General features: G+C 41.8%; 1 protein-coding gene across 1 annotated transcript; it reads left to right on the plus strand.

Annotated features, from left to right (window-relative positions):
• The first annotated feature begins 1,805 nt into the window (after positions 1-1,805).
• LOC136504040 (uncharacterized) lies at positions 1,806-21,540 on the plus strand. The gene is made up of 11 exons (XM_066498926.1): positions 1,806-1,845; positions 18,533-18,618; positions 18,896-18,963; positions 19,062-19,165; positions 19,789-19,871; positions 20,396-20,473; positions 20,550-20,648; positions 20,740-20,790; positions 20,871-20,927; positions 21,013-21,054; positions 21,208-21,540. The coding sequence occupies exons 1-11, from the start codon at positions 1,806-1,808 to the stop codon at positions 21,301-21,303; spliced, it is 804 nt and encodes a 267-aa protein (XP_066355023.1). The 3' UTR covers positions 21,304-21,540.
• The last annotated feature ends 146 nt before the right edge of the window (positions 21,541-21,686 follow it).

A 21,686-nucleotide genomic window follows, 5' to 3' on the forward strand; every position in this document is an offset into this window, starting at 1 on the left:
TTGATGAAATGTATAACCCAGGAGGATGGTGAACATCTCCTGGACCAAATCCACTCTGGCTCCTACGGCAACCATGCGGCCTCAAGAACACTGGTCGGTAAGGCTTTCTGAGCAGGGTTCTATTGGCCATCAGCAGTAGCCGACGCAGAGAAGCTAGTCCGCCACTGTGAGGGTTGTCAGTTCTTCGCTAAGAGAATCCACGTACCAGCACATGAGATCCAGACAATACCAGCCTCCTGGCCCTTCGCATGCTGGGGACTAGATATGATCAGGCCCTTCAAACTGGCTCCAGGGAAATTTACATGCGTCTTTGTGCCGATCGACAAATTTTCTAAGTGGATAGAATACATGCCTTTGGTATAGGCATCCTCAGAAAAGGCTGTCACGTTCCTCGACTAGGTCATCCACCATTTTGGCATACCCAACAGCATCATCACTGATCTGGGTACTCAGTTCATCGGGAACGCTTTTTGGGACTTCTACGATGAAAGGAGCATAGTAGTAAAATACGTCTTGGTGGCGCACCCTAGAGCTAATGGACAAGTCGAGCAGGCAAATGGCATGATCTTGGACGCATTGAAGAAGAGGATGTATCGAGAAAATGACAAAGCTCCTAGAAGATGGATCAAAGAGTTACCAGCCATGGTCTGGGGCCTCAGAACTCAGCCCAGTCGTAACACTGGTGTCTCACCATACTTTATGGTTTACGGTGCTGAGGTAGTCCTCCTAGCAGATATAGCTTTCAAATCAGCATGGGTAGAGAATTTCGATGAAGGCAAGGTCAATGACGTATGGGAGCTAGAAGTGAATAGCGCAGAAGAGAAGCGGCTCGATTCTTGTGTATGTACGGCCAAATACCTTGCTGTTTTGCACAGGTACTACAACAAGAACATTAAAGAGTGGTTCTTTATGGTTGGGGACCTGGTCCTAAAGTGGAAGACAAACCAGGCTGGTGTCCATAAACTCACAACCCCATGGGAGGGGCCCTTCATGATCAAGGAAGTCACACGACCAACGTCTTATAGGTTAGCTCACCTGGACGGTACAGACATACCAAACTCATGGCACATCAACAAGCTTAGATGTTTCTATGCTTAACTACTGAGATATGTACTCCTCTTGTACTTTCAATTTACTTCAATAAAGCTATTATGATTCATCCGACAACTCTAATGTGTCACTTTGAATTTTATGGTTATTCTAACTTAGCCAGTAAAAGCCGACCACCACTCCTTCTACGGTTTTCGGAGCAGGCCCTGTCTCTGGTTCCTCCCAACACGTGCATGGGATCCGCTCTCTACGTTATGGGTGATCGATAGGTCCCCCTTGGTTTGACTTGTCCACGTCTACGTGTGCACAGGTCACGCACCTCACACACCGACCACATGGCAAACTGGGGCCGCACAAACTTTTTTGGGATGATGTGTCGAGCAAAATGGTACAACTAAATAGAACATTAACATATTCTCACTTAGTTACACCAACATGAGTTTCAAGCTTAAATACGTTTTATACAAAGCAAACAAGCTTATGATGATATACAGTTACGTTATTACAAGCTTGTCTGAAGAGGTCCTAGTTTACAATAACACAACTATGTCCTCCTTCTACAGCTCTAAGCCTATTACATTGGCTGGTCAGGACGCACGGCACCTACTGCTCGCTGCTTCCAATATCCTACTTGAGTCTCGGGGACTCTTGTGCTGGTCGAGCTGAAGGGGATGGCCCCGCCGATGCCTGGCTGGTCGAGACCGTAGTCTTCGTCGGTTGGCTTGCAACTAATGGTGTTCCGAGCTGACTTGTCGATGGCGTACCCTGTACAGGTGCTGTCCCACCTCCGCATAGGTTAATGTCGCCAATTATCTTTGACGACGGGTCTAGCTAGGCCATCCGAAGTTCCTCAGCCTTGTCTAGGTCTACCTCCTTTGGGTATCCACCCTCTAGGCACTTGAGATCGATTAGGGGGTAGTGGGCACGCACCATGCTTAGCACATGTGCACCCGTGTACTCACCCGCCTCCTTCACGAACTCTTGGAACCATCCCCATGCTTTTCTACATCTCTCGACTAGCCCGAGCTAGGGCGTCCTTGGCTCTTCCTCTGTGAGCGCCGGGTCGATAAGGTCAAGGATGGGCAAAATGCTAGTTGCCACTTCCTGGCACCGGTTCTTCCATGTGTCCCGATCCTCGATGGTCTCTAGGCATCGCGCCTTCCAGCCGTCACGCTCTTTCATCACGGCTTCTAGATGTTTCTTGGCATTGACTTTTAAAACTACAAATCGTACAAGACATCAAAATGTAACGGCATGACAAGGTAAGGTGGGCAACAGAATGAGAAAGGTGGTCTAGAATACTCACTTTTCAGTTCCTCCTTCATCTTGGTTGTGCGGTCCTGAAGTTGAGACTGGTTGCGCGCCAGTTTTTCATTGTCCCCCTTCAGCCGACCACACTCGGCGGTCACACGACTATTCTCCTCTTGGAGGCGGGTTACTTCGGCTTCTAAACCTGCACTATAGCTGTCACTACCAACAATGCAACAACACGTGTCATGCAATTGCTATGATAAAATGAAAACTTACTTATTTTTTCCTGCTCTTTGTTACTGAGCTGGCTGACCAGGTTCTGATTCTCTGCCTCTTGCTCCATCCTCTCTTGGTCGGCGGCTTCAAGTTGGCGGCGCAAGCGTTCCACCTTGGCCGCCAGTTCTCTATTGTTGGCCATAATTCCCTCAATCTGGTCGAAGCACCTCTTTCGGTACTTTGCGGTCTTCATCACGTCTTGCATATAAACAAGCTAAGTCAGACAGTTCGACTACATAGTAGAGTCAAGTGGTCAAGCCAAACATACCTGGACTTCTATCACCAGACATTTTGCCGCTCATTCAACTTTTAGGGTCTCTTCGACCTCTAGGATTTCCTCATGCATGACCCACTCGCCGTTCCGCTAGCGCAACACATATACTTGTTGTCGCCTGTCTTGGGGATGGCCCAGGACCTCTTCTACTTCGTCCTCTTTAGCCTCTTGTCCAGGAGGTGGCGCTGGTCTGGAGTCTATAATCTCTGCGACTACTATGGCCTTCCCATGAGCCATAGCATCGACAAGCGTGCTCTGTGCCACCTCCAGCTGCTGTTCCTCGGCTTGGTCTGGTCCCCTTGTCGCCGAAGTGTCCCCCTCAATAGGGTTAGTGCTTGGAGCACTTGTACTTGGCTCAGCTCTCTTCTCGACCAGCTGCTCAGGGACTATCGTCTGGCCGCTCATCTGCTGAGGTGCCGATGGATTTTCTTCCACAGGTTCCTCCACGGCTGGCTGCTGGGTAGTTTTTTCTGCCATTGTTGGTGAAGTCGTGCCGCACCCGGCTAGTTGGTTAGGATTTTTGGTGGACGCCGACCTAATAATATATCAGAGAAAAGTTTAGAAGACAGTATTATTCAATACAAATTATAAGCTTACATCAAGGTTACAGATACTTATAGCTTGGAAGCACGGAATGATGTGGCAAAGGAGTGTCTCTTCGACCGTGCCTGCTCCATGTGCTCGGTGGGTTCAATCGGGTCTTTTTCCATGACTGGTACTGGCGTCGGGGTTTGCTCCTCGACACTTCCTCCACTTGTCCTCTGTGTTGCAGTGGTCGGTGATGCGATCACTGCTGGTACAGAGGAGCCACCCTGCTCTGTCGCCTCCATTTGTCTCCTCCTTTTTCGAGGAACGAGTTGGAAGATGTCCGCATCCTTTGTTTCATCGTTTGAAAGGGGGAAGAAGGCCTGACGACGTTTGTTGGCCGCCGGCCGCTTGCCAGCAGCCCTGGCCATTGCCTCCTCCCCAACCCCGAGTACCACCCAGTCGACATCTTCGGTCCTAGCACTGGTCTGGGCGGTTGGGCTAGCAACTTGTGGCCAATCCACACCAGGGGGTGGAGACTTGTACACTGCTGCCCGGTCACGACCATTGCTCTAGGAAACATAAAGGTGATAACATAGTTAAATTTTGGTTACAACATAACTCTGCAGGTACAAGGAAGTATCATTTACCTTTGGGGGAGGTCGGGCCAGCTTGAAGGCATGCTCGATGTCACTTAACCTGACATAATTGGGATTAGCTAAGTTGAATAGCTCCCCAATCCTGGCCTTGACTTCGATCTTGTCAAGCGCCTCTTTCCTGGTCCTCGTTGGATCTGCGCTCCCCTAGTATTCGTATCCAAGATGCACCCTCTTCTGGCAGGGCTGGATCCTTCGGCTGATGAAGTTCCCGACCACACTTGGACCGTCCAGCTTTCCCCACGGGATCATCCTGAGCAGTTCTGCGATCTGCTCCAAGTTCTCGGGCTTCTCCGACCAGCTGTTCTTCTTCTCCAGAATCAACCCCACATCGCACAGGGTGATCGTGTTCGGCTCTTCGCAGATGTAGAACCACTTCTTGTACCATTCATCTAGTGAGGTGTTCCAAGGGCAGTGCAAGTACTAGGCCTTCATACCGTCATGTAGATTGAGGTATACGTCTCTGGCTATCTTCGAGCCGCCGCTCCCTTTCTTCCGCAGATAGAACAAATGGCGAAAGAGATTGAAATGGGGCTGGAAGCCACCATAGGCTTCGCAAAGATGGATGAAGGTGGAGACAAGAAGAATCGAGTTGGGATGCAGATTACAAATCCCAATCTCGTAATACAAGCAGAGCCCCTGAAGGAAAGGGTGCACTGGAACCCCAAAACCCCGCTTGAAGAAATTCTCGAAAACCACAATCTCACCTGGTTGTGGATCGGGGAAGCTTTCTCCTTCCAGCGCACGCCATCCCACGAGTGCCTTGTTGTGCAGCACTCCCATGGTGACGAGGTCTTCGATGGTCTGCTCATTGCTCCTTGACTTCCACCACTCCTTCGCCATGACTCTGCCTTTCTTCTGGGCGTCTCTCTTCACCATTAATCTGCCCTTGCTAAAGGGGTGGATGCGGTGGAGGGGGGATTGGTGATGATTTTCGGAGGTATAGGGTTCGGCAAGAGGAAGAAGAAGGTTGCGGCGGCGAATGACAATGGGGATCGGTAAAAAGTAACTTACCAGTTCTATATTATAAATAACCAAGAGTTCCATCATTTCATCCGCCTGAGATTCTTGGGAGACGTGTGCATGCGCCGCAGACGATTGTTTTCACAACCTCGAGATCTACACCAATAAACGTGCCCCTTCGTTACCAGTGTACGCGCCTCTTCGTTGATAATGTGAGAGGGCCCACACTAACGCACCTCCATATAGGTGCCAAGCGACTGTTTGCCAGAAAGAGCAAGATGATAGTGTGACGTGTTATATCCGTCTGCTTTTTTGACCAGACATGTTAGATTGGACTTGACAGAGTAAGGAGATAAAATAAATAAACCAAATAATAATACAAGCGGTGTTCGTTTTTTCGCTGCATGTTTTGTTCTCAAGGATGGACCAGACCACTGCCATGCTCGGGGACTACCCAGACCACTGTCGTGCTCGGGGACTGCCCAGACCACTATCATGCTCGAGGACTGCTCCGACCACTGTCGTGTTCGGGAACTACTCCGACTACTATCATGGTTGGGAACTGTCCCGACCACTTCTCTGAGATCGTTCTCCTCGGCTACATGTGATTTGTACTCACATACAGTTGAGAAACTTTTATTTAGACCTTGCTACAAGGCTTATATTTTGCCTTCCAGCAAGCTCAGGGACTACATCGGTACGATGCACCTACCGGTGCATCTTGTATCGCCTGCACGACGATTGGATTCTTAACTTCAGTAGAAATTCTTTTTTAGACCCTGGCACCACGTGCCTACGTCACCTACTACCAGGCTCGGGGACTAAGTGGGCACACTTCACCATGTGGTGAATGTGTTTATTTAATCGACCCCTATGCTTTGACTGAATGTAAGGATTACTATCATGCTCGGGGACTGTCCTGACCACTGCTCAGAGATTGTTTTCCTCAGCTACATGTGATTTGTACTCACATATAGTTGAGAGACTTTTATTTAGACCTTACTACAAGGCTCATACTTCGCCTTTCAGCAAGCTCGGGGACTACATCGGTACGATGCACCTGCCGATGCATCTCGTATTGCTTGAACGACAATTGGGTTCTCAACTTAACTGGGAATTCTTTTTAGACCCTGGCACCACGTGCCTACGTCATCTACTACCAGGCTCAGGGACTAAGTGGGCACACTTCACCTTGCGATGAATGTGTTTATTTTTCGACCCCTACGCCTCTTCTGATCAAGGATGCTATGTTTCAAGATTCACTTACATTTCTTTTTAGAAATACAAGTGGGCACACTTCACAGGACGGAAATCTTTTTCTTTTTTCTTAAGAGCACCATACATTATTCGAACAACCTACTTCTCCAGCGACAACAGTGGTCAGGGATGTCAAGACTCAAGCCTCACTATTCGGAAAAGGTTAAAGTGGTGTATTACAGCATAATACATAGTGCTCAGGGACTAGCTGTGGGGGTATTAACCCCTATACCCTTATGGCTAGGCTTGGGCCGGCCTGGATCAGTGGGTCCGGTCCACCAAAAGACGACGCGTGGCCCAGCCAACCTGATCGGAGTCCCGTGCAAGGAGTCAAGGCAGATTTGGCGATCAAGCAAGATCCTGGTCGGTTAGAATAGGAATCCTTATCCGGCCACATATGGCAATTGTAACTGGCTAGGATTAGTTTCCAGATCTGTAACCTTGCCCCCCGGAGTATATAAGGCAAGCAGGGGACCCCTCTAAAAAACACCTCTCATTGACATACAGCAATACAAATCAGACGTAGGATGTAGGTATTACGCCTTCTTGGCGGCTGAACCTGGATAAAACCTCATGTCTGTCTTGCGTCACCGTCTTGTTTGTGGCTTGCGCATCTGTCTGTCGACAATTTACTACCTTGGGCATACCCCTAGGTAGACTGCCAACCATATTTCGTCGACACTCTATTTGTGTGCTTCTCTTGTCCAAGAATTTTGCTCCATCTCTTTTCTTCAATGTTGCTCCCTCTTTGTCCATGTCCATGTCCAACCTCTACTTCTTTGTTTCAATTTCTCCCAAAGCTTTTATATCTACAATCTCAATCTTAAAGCTTTCATATCTTTGTACAATCTCTCCCCCTTTGTCATTAATTTCCATAAAAGGTGTGCTTCTCATTGATGCAAAGGTATGCATTTGGGGTAGATGGTTCAGGCTTGAATCTTGTATTTTTATGGACATCACTTGATTGTTGGAATGACACCACTTGAAGATACCACTTTTAACTTGTACTACTTATATCTTGTGTAGGGCTTCTTGAGATACCACACATAGGATCTTTGATCTTGATATCAATTTGTGTGACACCTCCCCCTATGTGATAGCATGGGTCATCCATTTGATACACTTGAACTCTTGTGGGTGAGGGATGCATTCTTTATTTGATGATCACTTAAAGTTGAGGATCACTTGTGGAACCATCGTCTTGCATGATTAATGCCATGTGTAGATGTGATACCACTTGAAAGAATCTTCTAGTATGGAACCACTTGTTGTATTTATCAATAAAAACCATTTCTTGAACATTTGCTATCTTCATGAGTACCACTTATAGGATATCACTTGTAAGTTGATCTAGACATCACTTGTAGATTCTTGATGAAATACTTGAGTCTAGATACCACTTGTAACAAACAAACTAGATATCCATTTGCGTTGTTGTCTTGTGCTTGTGCTCTTATCACTATCATGAGCTTATATGGTTGACTTGAACTAAATTGATTTGCTTAAGCTTCCAAGTCCAGTTTGAACCAATGACAAGCTTCTTCACACCTCTTGCAAGGGTTATCTTTCTAATGTTGTACTTGTCACTAGTTAGCAATCCAAATTAAGTCAAGTAATTGGTTTTACTAGCTCATGAACAAATTCATATACTAACCACTAGATCAATTTATCATTCAAGCAATAGTGGTAGGCTATGAATTTAAACATTTCATTTGTTATGCATGATCCTATGAAGCATGTACTATATGCACTAACCGCATACTAGTAAGGGATGAAATGATCATGCATATTACAATGATACCTTTGCTATGTTGGAGTAGAGGATAGTCACATAGATTCCAATTCATTACTCCAATAGCAATGTAAAGTCCAATTATAAGCTTGGTGAAGACCAATAGACACCATTTTGAGTTTTACTCTTCACCCATATAAAATGAATACCACTTATGATCAAGTGCACTTTCTTATTGTGGTTGGCTTGCTTCTTTTTTTCATCTTTACTTACGTGAGAGCATCAATTTGAGAATATTACTTGAAATATCATGACTAGCTCTCTTTTGGGTGTTGCTTGCTTTTCTTGATCAACCCTTTTGATTGCTTCAACTAAGCATCTCAAATGTTCCTCGGATCACCACTTCCATGTTAGCCTTCCAAGTACCACACTTGGTTCACCTACACATAGGCGACAAGCCCCTACACTAGGGAGAAGTGACCTCTCTCCAAGAACCATTCTTGACACTCACTTGAAATAACTTGATTGATTGATCCAAGTGATGGACTTAACTTGATGAGTAACCTTGATTCCTTCTTCAAGTCCTTTTCTTTCTACTTGTTTAAGTTCTTTTCTTTCTACCAAATGATCTCCAATCATCACTTAAACTTAAACTTCATCTTCAACTCGAGTTTGATCTTGATTTTCATCTTGAGTGTCAAAAGTGTGTAAAGTACACTCCACAATCAAATAGCCTTGTACTCATATTTTGTCATGCTTTTAGATCATCTCAAAACCAACTTAGGTACCTTAATTACTCTTAAACATGTTTTCAATTTGAGGACCTTTCAATTAAAGTGACTCTAGATCAATCCAACATTTGTTACTTTTTTGGCAGATTCTGTACCCTTCAAAGAAATAAGCATATCTCCCAAAGTACAAATCTAAATACCACGAAATTTGGTGGAGATGTGCTTCACTGAGTTATCTAACAGCTGTAAAAATTTGAGCTTCATTTGACTTCTAGATTACTACCAGATTTCAATTATTCCATCACTGATATATGCTGAAAACTGCTGCACTATAGCTGACAAGTTTCACTCCAAAACTGAGGCATCTCTTATCCAATTCTCATAAAATTTCTACAACATCTCATAACATAAGTCTAGAGCATGTACACCAATTTTCATGCCAATCCAATAAGTTTTGATCACTCAAACATGGCTAAGATCACAGCTAGCTCAGATTTTCAATATAGGACAGATTTTAATAACTTGAGCTATACTTCATCAAGTATGAATCAAACTTGAAACCAACTTGTTTGAATACTTTCACAAGACATAAATCCATTCAATCCACTTACTAAATGTCATCTCATGAATTTATCCAACACAAATCAATCCAAACTTGATTACTAAGCAATTATCCATTCAATCAACTTATAGCAAGCAACATTGCATATTTATTCAATTCAATCAACTCATATGCACCCAAATGAAATGATCAACAAGAGATATACCTTGGTTAGCTCATGATAATCTAATTAGCAAGTTTCAACTCAAATATTTTTGCAAGCCATCAAATATTCCAATAAATCACTCCAACTTGAATATGACACTTGTATGTTGATAGCACTTGTACTTCACCCAATGGTACCTATAATCAATCATCCACTTTTTGATGGTACCCAAATAATTTTGGGTCTTCTCAAGTTAGGAGCAACATACTTAGGCATAGCCTTAGTATGAGTAGCGGAATGTTTTGCAATAGCAACCATAGAGACACCATTACCATTCTTTCTAAGCATAGAATTATCACCAATTGAAATAATCTTAGGAGTGTTACCTAGGGGACATGAATGTTCCATGTGTCCCCTTTTCCGGCATGAGTAGCACTTTCTCTTTGCTTGAGCCTTTTCTTCTTTGCTCATGTTGTGCTTCTCATTGTCTTGCTTGTCCTTATTTGTTTGAGCCTTCTTCTCAAGCTTGTTTGGACAACCCGAAGCTAGGTGGCCCAATATGTCACAACTATAGCATATCATGTGAGCAATCTTCTCCATTTTCCCTTCTTTGTTCTTGCTCATTTGCTTTGCATCTTGATTCATCCTTGGACGCATTGCTCTTTCTCTTGCTTTTCCACCTCTTCTAGTTTTCTTCTTCTTTATCATCAAATCACCACCATTTTCATGGTTTATCTTGATTTGCTCTTGAGTTGTCTTCTCTTGCTCAACTTGTGGCTTTGGTTGAGGCTCTTCTAGTTGCTTCACCAATTGCTTGGTTGGGCACATTGAGGTAAGATGACTCCAAGTGCAGCACTTGAAGCACTTCACATGTTTGAGCCTCTCTTCTTCTTTTATCTTCTTGAACTTCTCAATGTTAGGGCAACCATTTGCAAGGTGTCCCACTTCATTGTAGCTTCTTCATCTTTCTTTCTCTCTTTCTTTCGCCCTTTGTCATCTTCTTCTTGAAGCCAAGGACACACTTGTCACCATAGTTTCTTTGAGTCTTCAACATGTGCTCAAAGATGACTTTTGAGTTGTAGCACCTCTCTAACTTGTTGCTCAATTTCTTCACTTCACTTTTGAGCTCAATGTTCTCCTTCAAAATGTTAGTCTCACAAGACATAGAAGTAGAACAAGCATCTATATGTGAAGAGCATGCCATATCTAATAAATCATCACAAGAGGTGGATACATGCTTCTTGCCTACATCACAAGGGTTAGCAACATTTTGTAATTTATCATTTGATCCATGTGATGAGCTCTCATTATTTTTAAGTTTCTTTGTAAACACTTTAATGAGAGAAGCATATTGTTCTAATAATTCATCATGAGATGCAAGTAGTGTCTCATGATTCAATTTTAGCTCATCATTTGAAGATTTAAAAGCATCAAGTAATTTCTTATGTTCTTCACAAGAGTTCTTTAGAAATGAGTTTTCATTTTCCAATTTTATTGTTTTAGCTTTCTCATTTTCTAAAGACATGGTTATGCTAGCAAGTCTACTCACAAGCTCATTATATGAATCAACATGATCAACCATATTATCATTTGATACCTTGGTGTCACCTTGTGACATGAAACAATGTGGTGATGTAGAAGAGCTTGTAGTAGCATCACAATCATGGCCCGAGCATGAACCATCATCATCAAGATCACCACCAAGTGTGCTTGAGGTAGAATCTTTATGTGCAACACTTGTGGCATCATCATCAATCTTGTCAAGTGAACTTGTAGTGGATCGATCATCATCATCATCACTTGACCATGAGGTGGAGCAATCTTCCACAATCACCAAATTGTGATTATGCTCAACACACTCATGTGCCTCCACCTTGTGATCATCCTTCTTCTTGAATTTCCCATCATCACTTGTGGAGGAGTCACCGTAGAAGGCTTGGAGTGACATCCACATATCATAAGCACTTTCCAAGTCCCACACACGTCTAAAAACATCATCATGTAAAGCACACATTAGATAATAAAGAGCACGATGATCAAGTTGTAAGCAATCCTCTTGCACTTGGGTTAGGTTGTCCTTATCCAAAGCATCATGAGAAAAACCAACAACAATGATCCACCATGCCTTGGGACCCAATTCACGGAAATGATCAAGCATATGATGTTTTCACCGTGCATAGTGTGTGCCATCAAAAATACGTGAGTCACAAAAAACTTCTAGCCCAAAGTTTGCCATCCTCTCGGGTCGGTGAAGACTACAAATAAGAGACCTCGCTCCAATACCACTTGAAGGGTCGAGATGGTGACTAGAGGGGGTAAATAGTCGTTTCTAAAACTTAATCGCGTCAGCTAACCAAAACAAGTGCGAAATTAAAACTATCGGTCTAACCAAGACTACACCCCTCTATCTATGTTCTCTAGCACCTTGCAAAGATCCTAATTAAGCAACAAAGGTGTCGGGCTAACTAGAGCTCACCTAACCAATTCTAAAAGCAAGGTCACACAAACCTATGCCACTAGTATTTCAAGTAATGAGGGAGCACCTACACATGCTAGTAAGCAAAAGCACAAATCCAACTAAGCTCACTAGCAATGCTCAATAACAAGGCAACCAATGCCAAATTAGAGAGCACAAATACTTAGCTACACAAACTAAGCAAAGTGACTAACAAGGTTACACAAACCAAATTAGCCATGCAAGGGAGCTACTTCTATGCTACACAAGCAAGAAGGTAACTAGTGAGCTACACAAGCTAACTAATTACAAGAGCAACTACACAAGCACAATGTATATAAAAGTAATCACAAGTCTTGCTCAAGCTTCACCGCCACGCGGTCCATCGCTCTGAAGCCTCCAACTTGCCCTTCACGCTTGCAACCGGTCCATCAAGCCAAGTCTTATCTTGATCTTCTCCACCTTGATCACATGACTCAATGTCATGTCTCATGTGCAATAAGCTCCTTCATCATCACATGTGTGAGCTTTGCAACATCTCCAAACCATTTTTACCTTCACGACATATGTTGCTCACACAAATGTACTTGTGGACTAATCACCCATGTATCTCACATAAATACAATTAGTCCACCTAGGGTTGTCACTCCATTACCAAAACTACACAATGACCTTTCAATGGTTCACCTCCTGTGAACTGACCGGACGCTGGACATCAGAGTCCGGTGCAGCGTCCGGTCACTCTTTTTTAGCAAATCTTCAAAGTCCTTCGCGCTGCCTGTTCCCAATCGAGTCCCAACTTCAATAAGATCCAAATAAACACCAATTGGGACTGATGTGAGTGACCTCCCTCAAACCCTCATTTTTTTCAAAGTATTTTGCCTTAGGCTATAATTCTTTTTAAGAAAATAGGTAATAAAAGGGCAATTGAAGAGAAACGACAAAACAACATTCATGCATATGCAATGCAATACTTGAAAGTAATTCTAGTTGCTTGTCAAGTTTGATCCAAGGTTAAGCTTCTTCACTCACTTTTTGGCGGTTATCTTAACCATGTTAGACAAGCCCTAAGTGCATTACCACAAAGTAAACATGTTGTATGTTACAATGCAATGCAAGGGACAACACAAGCTCATTTTCTAGTGAAGTTGCTAAAATCAAGCACATTGAGCTCATTCCTCAACTGACAAAATGTTGCCTCATCTAGCGGTTTAGTGAAGATATCTACCAATTGATCCTTGGTCCTTACACCTTCTAGTGAAATATCATTCTTAGCAACATGATTTCTAAGAAAATGATGGCGGATATCTATGTGCTTGGTACGAGAGTGTTGAACCGGATTATTAGCAAGTTTTACCGCACTTTCATTGTCACACAAAAGAGGTACCTTTTCTAGAACTATACCATAGTCTAGCAAAGTTTGTTTCATGTAAAGTATTTGTGCACAATAAGCACCCACAGCAATGTATTCCGCTTCGGCGGCGGACAAAGCCACACTATTTTGCTTCTTGGAGGACCAAGACACAAGTGATCTACCAATCAAATGGCACCCTCCAGATGTGCTTTTTCTATCAACTTTGTAACCGGCATAATCTGAATCAGAATAGCCAACTAATTCAAATATAGCTCCTTTGGGATATCAAAGGTCAATGCTTGGTGTGTGCTTAAGAAACCTAAGGATTCTTTTAATGGTAATTAAATGAGCTTCCTTAGGATTAGCTTGAAATCTTGCACATATACACACACTAAACATGATGTCGGGCCTAGATGCGGTTAAATATAACAAGCTACCGATCATAGAGTGGTAGAGAGTTTGATCAACTATTTTATCTCCCTCATCTAGGTCGAGATGTCCATTAGATGGCATTGGTGTCTTGATTGGCTTATATTCATCCATATTGAACCTTTTAAGAAGATCCTTGGTATACTTTTCTTGAGAGATGAAAATCCCTTCTCTCATTTGCTTGACTTGAAAACCAAGAAAGAATGTAAGCTCTCCAATCATTGACATCTCAAACTCCTTCGACATCAATTCACCAAACTCTTTGCAAGAATCTTCATTTGATGATCCAAATATGATATCATCAACATACACTTGACAAATGAAGATATATCCATCAAGCTTCTTGGTGGATAGTGTGGTGTCGACCTTCCTAATGGTGAAGCCCTTCTCAATGAGGAAACCCCGAAGACGCTCGTACCAAGCTCTTGGGGCTTGCTTAAGCCCATATAGCACCTTGGACAACCTATAAACATGATTAGGATATCTAGGGTGTTCAAACCCGAGAGGTTGATCAACATAGACTAGTTCATTTATAAAGTCATTTAAAAATGCACTTTTCACATCTATTTGATATAGTTTCATTTCATGATGTGATGCATATGCAAGGAGGATACGAATGACTTCTAGTCTTGCAACCAGTGCAAAGGTCTCTCCAAAATCCAACCCTTCAACTTGAGAGAACCCCTTTGCAACTAGTCTTGCCTTGTTCCTCACAAAAATGCCTTGATCATCTTGCTTGTTGTGGAACACCTACTTTGTTCCAATGACTCTTGCACCTTGTGGTCGCTCTTTAAAAGTCCAAACTTCATTGCGGGTGAAGTTGTTCAACTCTTCATGCATGGCATTTATTCAATCCGGATCTTGAAGAGCTTCTTCTACCTTGGTAGGCTCAAAACAAGAGACAAAAGAGTGATGTTCAATAAACAAAGTAAGTTTTTGAGATTGAGTCATTACATCCTTTGATGAACTCCCTATGATAAGATCTTGTGGATGAGCTTGTAGTAGAGGTGAATTTCTTCTATCAACCACTTGAGGGGGAGGTTGTGGAGCATCAACATTTTGTGCTTGTGTCACCATTTGCTCATGGAAGACATGAGTATCTTCATTTTCTACTCTCTCATCTTTATCACCATCTTGTGGCACATTCGATGAAGAAGATGGATTAATCACTTGTACATCATCTTCATCATCTTGTGGCTTGATGTCTCCAACCAAAATATTCTTCATGGCCTCCCTCAATGGTTCATCACCTACATCATCAATATTCTCATGTGCTTCTTGGGAGCCGTTAGATTCATCAAATTCCATATCATATGTTTCTTCAACCAAGCCGGTGGCATGATTAAATACTAGATATGCTTTGGACTTTGATGAGTAACCAACAAGAAAACCAATATCACAATGTCTTTGAAACTTCCCTAGATGTTGCCGCTTCTTGTAGATGTAGCATTTGCAACCAAACACCCTAAAGAAGGAGACGTCCGGCTTCTTCCTATTGAGCAACTCATAAGGTGTCTTGCCAACAAACTTTTAAAGGAATAGGCGGTTGGATGTATAGCATGCGGTGTTGATAGCTTCCGCCCATAGAGCTTCGGGTGTGTTGTACTCATCAAGCATTGTTCTTGCTAGTGTGATTAATGTCCGGTTCTTTCTCTCAACTACACCATTTTGTTGAGGAGTATATGTTGCAAAGACCTCATGCTTGATCCCAACTTCATCACAATAGGCTTCAATGTTTGTGTTGTCAAATTCTTTCCCATTATCACTTCTAATCTTCTTGAGCTTCACTTCAAACTCATTTTGTGCTCTCTTAGCAAACTTCTTGAAGCATGATGCAACTTTGGATTTGTCATGAAGGAAGAACACCCATGTGTATCTTGAGTAGTCATCAACAATCACAAGACAATAAAGATTTCCTCCCAAACTCTTGTATGTTGTTGGTTCAAATAAGTCTATGTGAAGGAGCTCTAGCACTCTTGTTGTTAACATGAAAGCTTTTGTAGGATGAGTGTTTGCAACTTGTTTTCCAGCTTAACATGCACTACAAAGCTTGTCCTTCTCAAACTTCACATCCTTCAACCCTCTCACCAAATCATTCTTCATTAGCTTCTTGAGTGAGCTCATCCCAACATGAGCAAGTCTTCTATGCCATAGCCACCCAAGTGTTGTTTTGGTGAATAGACATGTCTTCAAATTAGCATCTTCGGAGGTGAAGTTCACTAAATATAGGTTGTTGTATCTAAATCCCTTGAATATCACTTGATCATCATCTTTCTTAGATACAACCACTTCCTTCTCGGTAAATAGGCATTGAAAGCCAAGATCACACAATTGTCCAACGGATAGTAAGTTGAAACTCAATGACGCAACATATAGCACATTTGAGATTGAATGATCATTTGATATTGCCAGTTTGCCCAATCCTTTAACTTTGCCCTTTGAATTATCTCCAAATGTGATTCTTTCTTGTCCATCTACTTCTTCATCTAGTGAGGTGAACATACGAGGATCACCGGTCATATGTTGTGTGCAACCACTATCAATTACCCAATGACTTCCACCGGTCTTGTAGTTCACCTACACACAAGAGATCAAGCTTTAGGAATCCAAACTTGTTGAGGGCCCTTGACTTTCTCAACAAGTGACTTTGCAACCCAAATTTTCTTAGGCCTATTGTGGTAGAACCTCCTAAATTATAGGACCCACATGCACCTGTCACTGTCCAATGACCTCTGATGACTATGCATATGTTCCTAGTAACTTCAGAAGACTGTCAGGTGTCCTCAAGGAACCCCAAATCATCCACGATTTCTGAGCAGGATCCCATTACAGAGTTATTGCAGTATTACAATATTTATTCAAATATCTACATCAGAGTAAAATAGCGGAAGTCTTACGATAACTTAGTTTACAAACCAGTTGTTTCAAACCTTACAAACTAAGTTTGATAATTATTATAAAATGTAGTAGTAGTGGAGTGGTATTATAACATAATACAAACACACAATATAAGTATCCTGCCCAAGGATCACACATTTACTTATCACCATCGCATTGAACAACAGTCATGCAGCACGGTCCAAAGCAGACCTGCTCATGAGCCTCACCTGCAACAAGGGTCAACGAACCCTGAGTACAAAAGTACTCAACAAGACTTAACCAAAAATAAAAACTAATAGAACATAGGAATGTAGGCTCAGAGATTCAAGGTATGGCTTTAGCAATAATCAAAGTTCTTTTGCGTAAAAACTCTTTAGCAAAATTCTGTATAACAACATGTTTATCTTCACAAAGATCACATACATCATGACACTTCATATCCCACACCTTCTCAAACCTTATTCAACTTCCAGTTATTAAACTATGATGATGAACAGAGAGTTGAGTCTCCATAACCGAGGAGCAACGACGATTCGAACCGATTATAATCTAGCTGGGAATTCCAGACCACATGACATATGTAGGTCCCTGACCTACATATACCAACCTTTCCTCAGATTCTCTAAAACAATAACGGGTCCACGCCACCCGAGAATACAGTACTCCACCAATCCAGCCCATTGCCACGTGGGTACACGCTATTCCCACCATCTCTCCACTCCCAGTGCACGAGTAGCCATTCTCGTAATAGAATTGCCAAGTTAAGGCTTATCGGAGTATGTGGTTAGTACTACAAAGTCTTACCTCACATAGTTCAACAACAGACGGTTTCTTAATCGACACAGGCGGAAAGAACCCGCTCACAAGACCTCCATGTCTTGTGGCTCCCCTACACTGAGTTTGCCCGATCTAGATTTATTACTCCACATGCTCATATTTCATGATCACATAAGTAACCAGGCGTAACCAAAGATCCATTTAAAATTCATAGGTGATAGGTAATCACCTGACTTTTAGCGGTCTAAGCATAGCTAAGCATAACTAGGCAATTACGAATTAAAACTAGTAACAAGGTAGATATGGAAAACAAGGTTGGTAATGCACCAATTAGGTTTTCACTTAACTCCTAATCACTTAATGCAGTAAAGAAAAGCAAAAGCGAAATCCATTTGTAAATCACAAGGTAGGTTTAAATGCATCCGGGGCTTGCCTTCGTTGACGGAAACGTTAGGTTCCGGAGTCGTTCCATAATTATCAAATCCGACCTCCACAGACGGATTAACTTCTTCCACAACTTGATTAACTACTACGTGCTCACCTTCGTTCACTACATGTAGTAACAATGCCATGTTTAACATGATGCGAGATATAAAACATGATGCTCGATGATGGATGCAAAATTAACAACTTGAATATAACTTTCCTTCGCGGTACAGTTACAAGTTAACTAACTAAACCTTTTTCGTAACACTTAATTCCATTGCCAAGGATCATTATCAACTAATGACCCAAGGTCATCACTCAATCCAAAATTCAATCAAAACCTAAATCATTAAAGGTTACTATTTGCTTTTATGAATTAATTATTTAATTCAAAATTATGAAATAAATCAACTTGTTCCAATTGAGCTCAAAATTTTTGTAAAGGTTCATCACATGATAACTAAGTGGCAAAAAAATTTCATAATTTTTGGATAATTAATTGAGCCTAGAAAAATTATGGAAACTCATTTATTAATTAATTGAGCAATTTTTATCACATCCAAAAAGTACTAAAAATAGCATTTCATATTTTTCCTAAATAATACACATCACAGAGAGGTCACACCAAAAATTTTCATAATTTTTGGAGCTCTAAATAAATCTACACAAAAATAACAAATCACATCACTATTCATTCAAATCTAAACAAGGAAAAATTCCATTTTGAAACACTGAGTCACTGACAACCCGACCCCACATGTCATCCCCTACCTCCCGCGCTGACCACAGCGACAGCGGCTTTGACCGTTATTGCACCAGTGCCCAGCTTGTTCACATTTAAAATCGCAGACAAACGGCTGGCTGATCTCGCTGGGGTATGCATCCACAGAAGCTGTTTCAATTCCCATGCTAAGAATTACTCTATCCAGTAATAAAATAGTGATAATTTGTAAGTCATGCAGCCAAATTACATGAGTTTCCTCCGTTTACCTGCCTACTAGTGTCCATAATTTATTTGCTACTGAGGAGGAACATGATTGACATCAAGACTTGTGTCCTATAGAAGAAAGCCTCATCGTGCAGTTGGTTTTTGTTTCTAACAGGAGTACTGAGTGGCAATGACTTTTACCCCTTTTTCTTTCTGCTATGTAGGTTACATTTCCAATAATCAAAGCAAAACTGAAGCTGGATGGTGTTCAAAAAAGTGTTCCCGAATTAACTCAGATGAACATGCCATTTCTTTTCAGCATTTGGCTGGTTCTTAGAGAGGTAGCCAACTAGTTATACACATCGCTTACACCAAGTGTAACTTGTCTTTACAGACTGGGCCTATGTTAGTTACACACTGGGGGCTTAGTGGGCCTGTTGTGCTGCGGTTGTCGGCATGGGGAGCACGTGAACTACATCAGTGCAACTACCAAGGTATGATGCAATTAAAGTATACAGGACTTTCACTAGATTGACAATTGGGGGCAATGGCATCATTGTTATATTTGTCTAGTTTTGTAGTCTGTGATCATCATTGTATAGATCCAGAACACTCCCTTGCATTCTTCTTTTCGTTAGAGTTCCAGGGAGTCCCTTGCACTTACTGTTATTATTTTTGTTACTTTCTAGCAATGGTTTACTTTCCTGAGTTATCATTAGGGAATTATGCATGTTAGCAAAATTCTATGATCTGACTCTTTGTGTTAGAAATTTTTACAGTCTTAAGAGCTTTTGGGCACCTATGGACCAGTACTTTGTCATACTAAAGTTATTATATCATTTAGAATGTTTCTTGTTTGTCCTCATAAATTCAAATGTTTGGTACTTTCTGCTAACCTTTTATGGCACCTGCTGAGTACAAACATGTTGCATATCCTGTTTTCTTGTTTCTCTAGTGATACAAGCATTGCTGTTTTACCTCTTCATCTGATATGTTCCTTTTCAGTTTCTTTCTATGTCTATCACCAAATACATTAAATTGAGAACAAGAAATCTGATGGTTGACTTTCTGTACACTCGATAGTATCCACTTTCCTCATACATTTCTCTCAACACAGGAAAGCTTATGGTTGACTTTGTACCTGATATTCATATCGAGGACGTGAAGCGAATCCTATTCCAGTACAAAGATCAGCATGCGGTCCATTTCTTTCTTTGTAGTGTTTCCTTTACCCACTGAAGTTAGTGCCATAAATCTTCAAAAGAATCTGAATCTGTTGCTGGTTTAGCTACTCTTGAGTTGCCTTTACTTTGATGAGCTAAAAAAAAGTGTCCTGGAGTAAAGTGCTGCAATAGTTCTGAGTCTTACTACTAATTATTTGGCTTGCTGAGATGATCTTTGACTTTGCCAGCACAAATAATAACTGCAGCTTCCTGGTCTGTCACATCGGAATACTTTTACCAAAGTTTTAATTGACCTTCAAAATCATGAGAGTGAAGGGCCGGCTTGGTGCAAGCGGTAGAGTCTTACCGCCTATGACCGGAAGGTCCCGGGTTCGAGTCGCAGTCTCCTCGCATTGTACAGATGAGGGTAAGGCTTGCCACTGACACCCTTCCCCAGACCCCGCACAAAGCGGGAGCTCTCTGCACTGGGTACGCCCTTTTTCAAAATCATGAGAGAAATATTCTAACAGTTCCATAAATAAAGATGAATTTGAACTGCAGAAGCGCAAAGTGAATATCACGTTCCCCACGGAGTTTGGCCTGGTGAAGAGATTTTGGAGATTCCTACTAGAACAGGAGGTGATACTATTACTGAATAGTGCTTTGCTTATCCATTTAGTTCGATGATTTCATCAGGAAAGTCTAACCTTTGCAGAGTTTAAATGATGATACACACTGGGCCTCCATGCCAAATAATCATCTAAACGCAATAGCCCTTCGGTTGAAACAATGGATGTTTGAAGTGGTCGGAAAGGTGTGTGATATCATAATATGCTAACTGAAATTTGTCAGCCATTTAGTATAGGATATCAACAGTAACTCACTGTGAGTTATATCATATGTAGGGCCAATTTAAAGATGAATTTGTGACTGCAGGAGGTGTTCCAATTTCAGAGGTTCCTAATCTTTAACTGCAAATTTCTTGAACATGAAATCAACTTGCATATAGACCTAACTTGCCTCCCTATTGTTAAAGATATCACTTGGCACTATGGAAAGCAAGAAACAGCCAAATCTGTTCTTTGCAGGAGAGGTAATATATCGTTCTTGAAGTCAAAACATTCTGGAGCAGCGAACTTAAAAGTTTATTTAACTTTTTGCGGATGGCCTTGCTCTAGGTTCTTAATGTTGATGGGGTCACAGGCGGATTCAATTTTCAGGTAAGCTGTACAAATTCCTTTAGAATATTGTTTTTGTTAAAAGATCAATAGGTTCACCACAAACTTTGGCAATGAAAACTTGATTGAGTATTTCAGATTTAATGTGAGAAGAAAAAAGTTTGTAACCAGCATTAGTTGTTTGTTTTTCCACAGAATGCATGGACCGGTGGGTATATAGCTGGGACAAGCATAGGCACACTAGCATCGACTAGCAATCTCTCAGAGCAGCAGTCATGTTTGCAATTGTAACTGGTTGTATATCAGAGAAGGAAATGGATTGAGTGATGAAAGAGACTCCTTACATTATCTGGGAATGATTCAGGGATACCAACAAATATGCAATCAAGATAAGGATATTCCAAGATGACTAGGATCAGGGAGCTACATTTGCTACTGAATTGTAACACTAACCTAAGATGGGGTACATATAGCATGACTGCTTGATAGTAGTTACAATCTAGGTGTACAAAGTGCAATCTGGATTCTGGAAAAATAATAGTTACGATCTAGTTGGTCAAGTTGTGAATTGTACTTGACCGATCAGAATGTGCATCCAGCTATGATTCTTCTGTCTCAACTCTCAATAACCAATACTTGTTCATCAACAACATTACCTGTCAGAAGCAGCTGTC

Source organism: Miscanthus floridulus, chromosome 14 (genome assembly GCF_019320115.1).
Source record: "Miscanthus floridulus cultivar M001 chromosome 14, ASM1932011v1, whole genome shotgun sequence".
NCBI classification, from domain to species: domain Eukaryota; kingdom Viridiplantae; phylum Streptophyta; class Magnoliopsida; order Poales; family Poaceae; genus Miscanthus; species Miscanthus floridulus.